Genomic DNA, 12056 nt, shown 5'->3' on the forward strand with positions numbered 1-12056 from the left:
TTCGGTTTATCTATAGCTTCGCAATCGATGAATAATAAATATTAAATAAATTAGTCAATAAATTATTCAACAAGTAAATAAATGATTCATAATAAATATGTATAAATGTATGGAATATAGCACAATTATATCGAAAAGGTGGCCAGAGCAAGTGTAATAACGTAAAATTTTATAGATTGAAAAGTTGAGGGAAATTCCAGATTGTGAGACGAGATTAACGAATGCGATAAATAAAATGGAACAATGGCGATTGTGAGTAGCTGTTCCTCGAGGAACGAGGGCTAATGGAGAATGCGCGATACAGGCCAGCCACGTCTTAACGTCGCCATTACTCGACCAACAAATAAGATTTTATGACCCCTACGACCCATTTGCCGGGCACCGATCATCGACCGGCTCGTTCGCCATTTTTTTCCTCCTCGATAGCGAGAGAAAAGCCGCACATGTGGAATGCATTACAAATATTATGGCCCGGTATATATACACACACAATTGATTAATTGTTTCTCACTGATTGCAGGCTAATGTGATGGAGATAATGGCCTGTATAGGAGAGGGACGGGGCTTATAAATACGATGAAATTATAATTAGTCATTGATTATTTCTAGATGGATCTCCATTGAATTATCGTCGAGGATCTTTCAAGAAAAATTCTAAATTGACGCGAGCAAGTTATTAAGGAATTTTTGAGACGGATGATTCGCGCGCTCAATAATTTTTTAATATAAACCATCTGTAAAATTATCAAAAGTTTATGCAAGAAACGAGCGTCGACCACCCGTTATTTTGACGTCGTTGTATTTTCCCCCAACGCTTCGTTATTTCCGTTCGATACTTTCCCGCGACTTTGTTGAGCGAAGAAAAATGGGAACCGGATCGGAGAAGACAAGAGGGAGGGGAGGGGGGAAATATCTGCAGAGGGACGGAGCCGTCGAGTCGGCGGACATGAATTTATTGCATCCAGACGAGGCGAAATCGAACGATGGCTCGTCCGGAAGGGGTGGCGGACGATAGCGGGGGTAACGCAAGAGGGTGGCGGGGGTGGGCCGTGGCAGAGTGCGTCGCTTATTATACTTTCTTATTATTTATCATCCTTCATAAATAGCGATTTCGTAAGGATGCTCGCCCTCAGAATGGTGAGAGAGAAAGAACGAGACGGTGATTTATAGAGATCTCGATTTAATGTCATTAACGTCGACGTTTTTCTTTCGCGTATTTATCCGGATACGCGATAATATACCGTGTAAGTCGTATATTCTCGGCGTTTAGAGATTAATCAATTGAAATTATATAATCGTTCAATAAAAAGATCGATTGTTTATCTGATAATGGTAGTAGTGATATAGCTTCTATTTATTTTCTTCGATAAGATTTGTGGAAATAAAATTCGGATTTTAGATTATTCTCTTCTATTTATTCGATTATCTACGATGTGTGCGTATTTAAGAAGTTTTCGAAAATATAATATATGCAAATTTTCGAAAATATAAATATAATATAAAATATTAAATATAGTATAAAATATAAATATATTATCTCGAGTTATATAACTTTGATCGATTTTTAAAAAGGGTTCGACGCGGTATTGAGATATTTAATAATTTTAGAAATCGATCAAAGTATGCTTGAATCACAAATATTACCTTACAAATATTGTAAAAGACAATTTGTCAATTTTAATATGTTACGGTATATAATTTTGACAGTTCCGTTATTTATAAAAATATACGATATACCTTCGAATTTTATATTTATATATAATTGACTTTTATCACAAGACAGTTTATCAATTTTGATCGGCGAGAATGACAATATGATGAAGGAATAATAATTACCTTGCATAGATATCTCAAGCTAATCCAACTTGGAATCTACCAGAACGGCATACTAATTCGGGTACTTTTAGACTCGCATGACCTGGAAGTAAAACAGACGGATGGAATCGAGAATCCATTAGTGACCGATTGAAATTCCGATCTAGTTCGCTTAAGAGCGAAGTACTTAAATACTTTTATGCGAGCGACGAACATCTTTCGCCATTATTATATAGTTTTGTAAGAGTCCATTATCGCGTTGGCGGTTGCGAGATTAAAAATTTTCCAGCTTATGAATTGTAGGCTTACTAAGATAAAATTTATTTCTAATAAATATTTATGATAGAAATTTTCTTTCTGCTATTACAATAAAAATTAATGACGCGTGGAAATTTTATTTAATGATAAATAGTTGTGTTGATAATGTATAATATTTATATAAATTAATATAAAAATTAAAGAAATAAGATAAATATTCGGATTAGCTTACACCTCATAGATTATTTTCATTCTTACATATATTTTTAGAGAGTACATTTTAAAGTAATACATACTTCGAATTTTGTAGTGGTCTTTTCTGGTTCGAGAAATATGCGATTTGAAAGTTTTACAATTTTAATGCTTCTTCTCAGGTATTATAAAGTAATATTAGGAAAAACGAAGTTTGTGTGTACATTGTATTTGTTGTAAAGCAGACGAAAAAGTGTCCGTTTACATTTACGGGATAGGTACACGGTCATGGATATTTTGTCAATAATATGTTTCATTTATTTCTCGCAGTTCGTTAACAGCTTTTAACATGCGACTACATGAATTTCTGAGGTTTCGATTAAATTATATCTTCCGGAAGTGGAGCCTCCTATATATTATATTATGGAGTAAGTTAAGTATAACAAAAATAACCAAGAGTAGAATGAATTTTTAAATCGATGTCAGATCGAATGCATTAACAGTTTCTTGCGCGGAATTGCGGCGAATCTCGTAAAATCGGAAATTAGGGGGTGGGAGCCAGGCCGGTTGATGGCGATGGCCAGGTATTTAAATGGATTCAATTTGGAACGGTGCCAGGCAGACTCGTGCCAACGTCGAAAGATGCTCGTAAAAGATGAAACTCTCGGCTCGTCATCGGACAAATTAATCGCTATTCGACAATTAATCTCGGCGAGTCGCTATTAAAGAAATCGCGATGTGAGATCGATAAACCATCCGAATTAAAACGATGAATCGTGTCGAATTTAATGTTTTTTAAACGGTTTAAGCTTTTAAAAAGTAATATCTTTAATTATATATTATGTGTATTTCATTAATACAAAAAACAATTCGTATCATATTTAATATTTAGTTTATTTAAAATCGCTTTTCTATTACTTTTTTAAGGGAAAGAATTGAAAGAAAGACTTTCATATTTTGCCGTATCTGCTTTTTTCGCGTATTCTGCTTTTCCTAATAAAAATAAGAACAAAGTTTTTCTTGGTAAAAATGTCTGTAAAGTTTACTTTTTACATAATACATTTTTCTCGATTTATTTAAACACGTTTAATTCTTTTGTATCGTTGAATGATGCTGAATTTTTTTTCTATCACGATTGTTCTTTTACATGCTTACTCGCCGGTATTACTCTGGAAAATTTTTTGTCATAAATATTTCAAGCGGCATCGTCTCGACTTGGAAACGCTGTCCGCGTCGTTTCACGGATGGGCGACGACATTCTTCGACGTGACTTCCGAAATTTCGTCGGTATTCCCGGCATGGGGAAACGTGGCCACGCGTGACACGTGTCGCACGCACGTCGACTGCCGGATAAGACCATTTGTCAAATTGCGTTTCTGCCGAACGTAGGAGGGTCTTCCGAATTTCTTGACGCTTCAATCGCGGGGATCGACAGCTCGTTCGAGCCGGAAGTGAGGTCCGAAAATATATGGGCGATAAAAAAAAAGAGAGGAAAATATTGTGTATGTATAAAAGAGAAAGAAAGATTGACATTTCGAGAAAAAAATAATGATACTTCTTAAAGATCCTGGAAATAAATATGAAAAAATGTTTCCTTTTTTACCATACTAGTGAAAAATAAAATATTGTTGCTTTCGATATTATATATCTCTTTCTATGCCGCTCCAGGCGTACGATCTCGGCGATAGAACCGCTTTTCCGGGTCAAACGAGACAGGAAATGACTCGACGCCGCCGGCGGTTTTCGCAATTAGCGAGTTTAACGCGTTTCCCTCGTACGAGAGATTTTTCGGTCGCGCTTCCGGCGTATTGATGTATCAAACGCCGTTACCAGATATTTCTCGCATTCAATATTTTTTCACCGGCCGACTTCGAGATGATGAAAATATCGCTTATAAGAGATGGTATATTTTTACGTAATATATTATGTAAAATGATATACTTTATTTCTTGATATTTGGAGCAGAATCTTAATCTGTCACAATATTTTTATTATATACATGATAAATGTAGCTTATAAAGGAAAATATATTTTTTATTGTAATATTAATTCTTGAATTTATATATTACACGACTAATATAATTTTTCTATAATTTCAATGTTTCGATCATGGTTTTTTATAGATGTCCTGACAGTGGGCCACGGGCCACCAGGATGCCGACAGACGACGACTATGGCCGAAGAGATCGTCTCCTGTTGCACCAGCACCCTATCGCTCAGTACGGATCCTCGTCATCCCCGCTTCCCGGATCGAGCGCGCCGAATTCCGGCAGCGTGGGGACCCAGATTGGTTCCAATAATCCCAGCGACTGCTTTAAGCAACAAACGGAGCAGCAACAATCGTCCGATTTGCGTCCGGTCACGAGTACCGCGAGCCAATCGGGCCAAGAACGTTACCAGTCGGATCAACAGACTCAAAGCAGCGAGCATGTTGGGACCCGAATGGTCGATCGGCACGAGAAATCCGCGGAGAAGTCTACGATCGACTTCTCCAAGTGCGGAGAGGGTCGTTCGTCGGGTTGCGAGCGCTTTGGGCATTATCAGACTCAGAGCGGTGAGCATGTGGGGAGCCGAATCGGGGGTGAGCGGCATGAGAAGGCCGTGGACAAATCTATCGATTATTCCAAATGTGGAGAAGGTGGTCGTCCGTCGAGTTGCGAGCGTTTCGGACATTATCAGGTCCAAAGCGATCAGGCCCACGTCGGCGTGCGAATGGCCGAGCGGCACGAGAAGTCATCCGACAATCAGTCGGTCGATTTCACCAAGTGCACCGTCGACGGTCGACAGTCGAGTTGCGAGCGTTTCGGGCATTATCAAACGTCGACGTTCAGTCAGTCCTCCAGTTTGCACTATAGTGCGCATGGCAGCGCCGATCGTTTCGCGCGATTCAACGATCTCAGCGCGCTGCACGGCGAGCAACGGATTTCGAGTAACGATCGTTACTCGATCTGCAATCCGGAGTTGCACTTCGACACAGCGGGCTCGAACGGACCGGGTGAATACGCGAACGCGCTCGTCGGGCCATTCGCCACGGAGACGTTCCCGTCGCCGCCGTCGCCGGCACCGGCCAACGACCGCTTCGTCCCACCACCGCCATTGTCGCCCAGTCCGAGCGAGAAGTACGCCTCGAGCCAGAGCCTGGCTGGTTATCCTGCTGCTGATCGCATTTTGCCCCCCAATTCTCCGGGGCCCAAGTATGGCGCCGACGGCGCCACTTCAGCATCGCCGATGCCCACCAAGGAGCGCTTCGCCTCCACCGAGCGGCTGCTGGCCTCTCAGCAATCAACTCCCGGCGACGCCAAGGATCAACAACGCTACGCTGGATCGTCTGATCATCGTCTGCTCTCGGGGTCTTCCCCGGTCTTGGAAGGACTTCAGACGGGACTCCAGAGTGGCGGCGTCTATGCCAAGGACTCTCGTTACGCCGCCATTTCCGCGGACAGGATACTATCCTCCTCGCCAATACATGCTCCGGTACCGGAGAGATTTGTCGACAAGTCGGAAAGATACTTGGCCGAATCGCCCGTTCACGATAGGTATCCTCGACAGGATCCGTCAGCGACAGCACATCACGAGCGATATTCGGCGATTGCGGCGGCCACCGAGAGGTGAGTTCGAGTCAGTTCAATAAACTATCTCTAATAATTTAACGAACTTGTTTATTAACTGAAGAGAGTTTCTATTCTTTCATATTTAATATTTCAAGTTGTAGTTGCATTTTTATTACGAAATAGAATTGTTTTTGCGAGATAAACTTTTTACGGTGTGCGCCTAAAATGGATTCGACAATTTATGCGAGTTTATTTCGTATTTATGTTTTAAAATTCTCGTATTCTATTACTTAATATTTTCCGTTTGACATGCCCGCAGGTTCCTCTCGAATTCGCCTAATCCTGAGAGCGCGCATCAGCGCTATTCATCGTCAGACCGCACGTCCCTTCAAGCCTCTTCTAACAGTTCCGAGCAAAATCGACGTCTCTACACCGATAGAGGCGTCGAGACAGTTTGTCAAAAGTATACAGATCGCTCCATCGGTTCGCCGGCATCCGCCGACTTCGGTCGATATACCGGCTTCCCGGAAGTCGGTAATCAGACGCGATATGTGTCCAGCAACGACCGCTTTAATGATCTCGCTCTACAGCGCTGCAGCCAATCGCGGTCGATCGACAGATTCTCCAGCGATCGATACCTGGCTGGATCGTCACCCGCGCACGACGGTAGGCTGTCCGGTTCCGAGACGTCGCGTTATATCGTCTCCTCCACCGAACGTCTGCTGGTGCCGACGTCTTCCTCGCCGTCCTCTTCTTCAGAGACCGGTAAGTGCGCTGAAATTCTTGCTTCTTAATATAACTCGAGGAAAAATATACGCTAAAAATCCGGTTTGACATTTAATCTCGATTTTCTTCATGTTGAAACACTCGGATTTTTGTCTTATAAATGACACGTATTTAAATCAGGATACACTCCCATTTACAGAATTCTTGCTTCAGTAATTCTATTTAATAACATTGCTTGAAGAAACATTGTTGTTTCAAGAATAATAAATAGATAAATTGAATAGAAATAATCGATGTATATCTCTGCAATTTTCTTATTCAGTATTTTATGTATTTTTTTTATATCGAAATATCTGTATAATTGAAAGATATCATTTAATATTGATTGCTCAATGCTCTTTTCCAAGCTTCGATAGAGCTTTATTTCACGATTGCTTCACAAGCAATATCAATTTTCTGTTCGATACTCAGGCACCAGGTACCACTCGCCCTATACAACGTCCACCGGCACCCAATCTTCGGCTTCCAACGAGCGTTTTGCGTCAATTTCGCCGACATCCGAAGCTTCGTCGAACGTTCATCGCGGCGGTAACAACAGTTATCAGAACACAAAGAGCACCGTCGACAAGTATCTGGTTTCGAAATCGGTTCAAAGCGGCTACGATCGTTACTCGGTCGGCGGCCAGAACGATCATCAGTTTGGTCAAGACCGATACTTCGCCTCCAGCAGCAGTGGCGATCGTTTTCAAGCTACTTCTGGAGTTGAGCGCTTTCACGCTCCTGCTGATCGTTATTCGCCGGCACGTAGCGTCACCGAGAAATATCTGTCCTTGCCGAAGCCCAAGGACAGGTTCACCGGTCGCATAACGCCCATCTCCTGTGCCACATCCGTTGTCGCGACGTCGTCTACTGACCGCACTTATGGTTCGTCGAATACTAGCTACGTACCTCCGACTGCGCATACCCCCGTTGAACGATATGTACCACAGCCACCTCCTGAAGTACTCTACCCGGACAGGTAAAGATAAACACAATAAGGAATTTGGTTTCCTATTTCTATCCCCCCCCCCTCTCTCTCTCTCTCTCTTATTGCAATAATACTAAAAATTTTAAGAATATATTCCCTTACAACATTTCTCGAAATCCCTGAAATTTTCCCAAACTCTCCGACATTTCATTTCTATTCAACCAAAAATCTGAAAGCCTTTTTCTCTTACGTTTGTTCAGGTATGTGGATAGGTATATGCCGCCCGCGGCGCACACGCCGACCGATCGATACGTGCCTACGAGCGATCCAGGCGATCCATACATGCGTCGCGACCTTGGCTTTCATCATCACTATCGGCTACCACCGCCCGCCGGTTATTCGTACCAGACACATTTCCGGTTCCGTGGATTCGCATACGCGACGTCCGGCCGGTTAGGCGGCAGTCCAGGATCCAGCAGCTCCAGCAGCACGGCGTCTAATCAGCGCGAGACGTTTGCCACGTCGCCATTGCTGAGGCCCAAAGTGCGTGGATCCGCGGTCGAGTTTGGCACTGCCGCTGCCGCGACGCCCACGACGATGACCGGCGTCGGTCGTCACGTGTGCACGAATTCAGCCGCCTGTTGCGGAGACACGTCCGCCAACGGTAGAGCTTGCTGTCAGATGAGGAGATCTCTGCCGCCTGGGACACTTCCAGCGATACCCACGCAGACTTCTTCATGGTACGTACACTTATTTTATTTGAGTATATATATATATATATATATTATAAATATTTTATTAAATGTTATAAATATACTTCAAAATAAAAAATTGAAATATTTTATATATTTTACATTATATGGTAATATAAATTGTTTTGCTATCGCAGAAATAAACAAGCAATTAATTTCATAATTAATAAATCATAACATAATAAAGAATAAAATAATAAATTGAATAAATAGCTCATCCCATGAATTGCTCTGCTATTGTTCGATACCACTGCAAATCTCTTCTTATTTATCCTTTGTAGTGCTGGTGTTGCATGGCACGTGATATTCTTTCGCGAGAATACGACTAATTATGATCTCACGAGCATTAATCGGCAGAATACAACAATCGCGCGATACTCCGCGCGGCACTCCCGACGTTAAACTTTATTATATTGCAACCGAAGAACAATGCGAAAACTACGGTTCTCTCGAAAATCACTGCAGTCACAATTCTATCTCTGTTACTGATAAACAATATATAGCCGTGAGATACCTGAAGCGTTTATTAATAATTAATTTGAAAATCTAGATGCAAAATATTTCGCATACATTTTTGATATTGATCATATTAAATATTTTAAGCAAGGAATTGATTGTTAAATATGTTTGGATTCAAATATATGTATTTTGCTTCGAGTTTTGAATTTTTCAACGATTTCGATGTTATTTGCTAATCGTTATCTCATTGAGAACGCGCAGGATCGAATAATCAAAGCTGCGAAATATCTGAAGCGTGCATTAATAAATAATTAATAAATTTAATAATTAATAATTAATGAATTAATAATTAATTAATATGAAAAGGGATATATATATTTCATGTATATTTTTATATTTTATTATATTAAATATTTTGTACAATAAGTTATGTATGTGTATTAGTGTGTTATTATTTATATAGTATAGTTGGCGTTCGTTCTCAGAACACGTAATAACATAATAGCGCATTCTTGTTTACACACATATCTTATATATCATATCGTATTCTTACCGGATGTTAGTCGTACGGCGAGAATTAAATGAGAAGGTATGTGAGCCATGTCGTCGTATAATCCTTCGCGATTATTTGCTATAATTCGTGATTATCAGTTCGTGTAGATGATTGATTTTTGCGGTAAATAACACATGATCACGACCTTTTTGATTGGAGTAACAAAAAGATATGATACCTAACTTGTATTCGATTTATTCGTGATATACGTGTAACTTCGCGCGTTAAAAATATCTCGTATTTGCAATATTGAATTTCGATTATATATTTTCTGACAGTTTATCGCAACGTGAATAGTCAATAATTCTCGTAATATCAGAGTGAAACCGACATGTTTGTCAACAACGAAATGGTTACCATACGGATCGACTCCGAGTGGAATTGCGTTTAATTAAATAATATAATGTATAATAATCTCTTATATCTTGATGTTTATTAACGGCGTATTACAAATTCGGTGTTTATACATTGTTGTAATCTGTCAAAACGCGTATTTTGAAGTTTATTTCGTCGAAACATGTTGTACGAACATTTATTCGTTCATGTTATTCTCGTTATTAACAGAAATATGCGATGATAATGCATGATTGATGATTTTCGAATATCAAATATACATAACTTTTTGCATTGTCCTTCCATCGCCATGTAATAAAATGCTCATCGAGTGCGATTAACGTCTGGAAATGCCCTGCAAAGTGTCGCGGGATTGTTGTATTCTGCTGATTAGTTCGCGCTCGCGATCATAATTAATCGTATTCTCGCGAGAGTGTGAGTGTCAAGTGCCATGAAGCAGCAGTAGCGAACGATATACAAGAGAGGAGGAGAAGGTTTACGATGACATCGAACAATGACGGAAGCAATTCATGAGATAAACTATTTATTCTTTGATTTATTATTTGTCAATTGTAAAATTAATTACTTATTTATATCTTCGTGATAATGAGATATATATATATATATATATGTATGTATGTATTTTACACGTTACTGTATTATATATTGCATTTGAAATATTTCAAATTTTATTTTTAAATACAGTATTTGAAAAACTTAATAAAATATTTATAACAGTTTCTATTTTTTTGTATAGACATAAAATATACTTCAATGTCACGATTAGGACTTATTTTATGATCTCGAGGAGAGTAAATAAATTTACGGGAATGTGTAAAATAAGGAATATCAAAAAAGAGTCAAATGACATAAAAGTTTTTTTTAACGAGATTATATATATAAAAAAATTAAGTTGTAAAAATTTTTAAAGCATTTAAGTTCTCATTTTTTTTTCTTCTTCTTCTTGAAAAAGTATACATTATATCAAATTTCAAAGCAACGGATCTATATCTCTAGATAGTTATAATTTTCGATGTAAATCGCGCATGTAATCGCTGACGAGAGGAAAAAAGAATCATTGATTAGCGAGGGCGAGCTTTAGAACAGGCGAAAGCCATAGCGTGCGTTGAGAGCTTGCTCGTGTAACATGGGAGATTATAAAGGGAGACGGGGGAGGAATGGGATAGCTCCCGCAATATGCATATGCTCGCGTAATAATGCGCCTGTATAATAGAGCTCACAAATTAGAATGGGAAGAGCCCCTTAATTGAGGGATAAATATTATTTACGGGAGCGATGGGAGATTTTGGTTTAACACAGCATCTTCTTCAGCCTCGCCGTTCTTATGGATTCAACCGAAAACTAATTCTAATTTTTTATCTTAAATATATTTTATACACGAGGATATTTTTTCCTCGATCCTGTTATAAAGTAGTTTCACCATTTCCGATAATTTCAATCTACTTTTGACACTTGTTTATTTCAGTTAATTAGCAATCATTTTATTAACATTTCTCGATCATAATAATTACGAAGAATAATTACGCGTAAAATGCTATGGAAAAGTGTTAAATATAAAAATTGGAATATTATACGGAATATATATATTATATGAAATATAATATGAAAATGAGTAAAAATAAATTGAAATATTACATTATAATTGATTTTGTTCGGGTTGTTTTTAACTCGAATAATAAATTAATTACGCATGAAATCTACAGTAAATATCTCCGGCACATAATTAATTTATGATAAATATTTTTGTAATTAAACATTAGAACGTGAGATATTATTTTGATTTTTTTTTCTTTTTTATTTATTTTATTTAAATAGCGGAAGGCATACAAGAGCATTTTTTTCAGCGAATAACCTGTTCTTAGTGGCATAAAATTTAAGCAATTATTAAAATTATTTCAAGTCCGATAAATTGTAATTAATATTGAATCCTTTGCGAAAAAATTGTATACATTAGCAATTTATGAGAACACGCGGTGTGCATCTTGTATCTCATTCCGTTGAATAGATCAATAACAGATATAACTACGTCATTGAAAAAGAGTATCTTGGTTCTCTGGCTATTAAAGGTACCTTAATTGTCGTTGAAACATCGATTTCACGGATATGGAAGATATGAAAAGGAGTAAGACGAGAATCGGCTCACGATACTCCATTAACCTGATTGCCACGACTTATTTGGAGTTTTCGATGTTTGCCACCGCCAAATGCGGACTCGCGTTCTAAATTCCGACTAGCATTTAAAAAAACGTCGTTCTTTTGAATCTTGAATAGATGCGCACTGAGAATAAAACGCGTCTAATAATCAATAAGGAGTCACCGACTGTTGCCAGACGTAAAAAGAGAATCGAGGACACGGAGCAAGATACTTTCGAATCTCGTGACAAAAATTCGAACAATTCAATGTTGTATAGAAAAATTTTAGAATTTTT

The 12056-nt window shown here is 38.8% G+C and overlaps 1 protein-coding gene across 6 annotated transcripts in view; it reads left to right on the forward strand.

Annotated features, from left to right (window-relative positions):
* Nucleotides 1–12056, forward strand: part of Rho-5 (rhomboid-5) — a 72873-nt gene that overhangs the window by 28409 nt on the left and 32408 nt on the right. For all 6 annotated transcript variants that reach the window (XM_070292802.1, XM_070292803.1, XM_070292801.1 and 3 more), the window contains 4 exons: nt 4389–5873; nt 6136–6581; nt 7014–7560; nt 7770–8249. In XM_070292802.1, coding sequence (XP_070148903.1) covers nt 4420–5873; nt 6136–6581; nt 7014–7560; nt 7770–8249 — 2927 coding nt within the window. In that variant the 5' untranslated portion in view covers nt 4389–4419. The remainder of the gene's footprint in view (nt 1–4388; nt 5874–6135; nt 6582–7013; nt 7561–7769; nt 8250–12056) is intronic.

This window comes from Polyergus mexicanus, unplaced genomic scaffold (assembly GCF_030449975.1).
Source record: "Polyergus mexicanus isolate NDT 795.1 unplaced genomic scaffold, iyPolMexi1.0 SCAF_3, whole genome shotgun sequence".
NCBI classification, from domain to species: domain Eukaryota; kingdom Metazoa; phylum Arthropoda; class Insecta; order Hymenoptera; family Formicidae; genus Polyergus; species Polyergus mexicanus.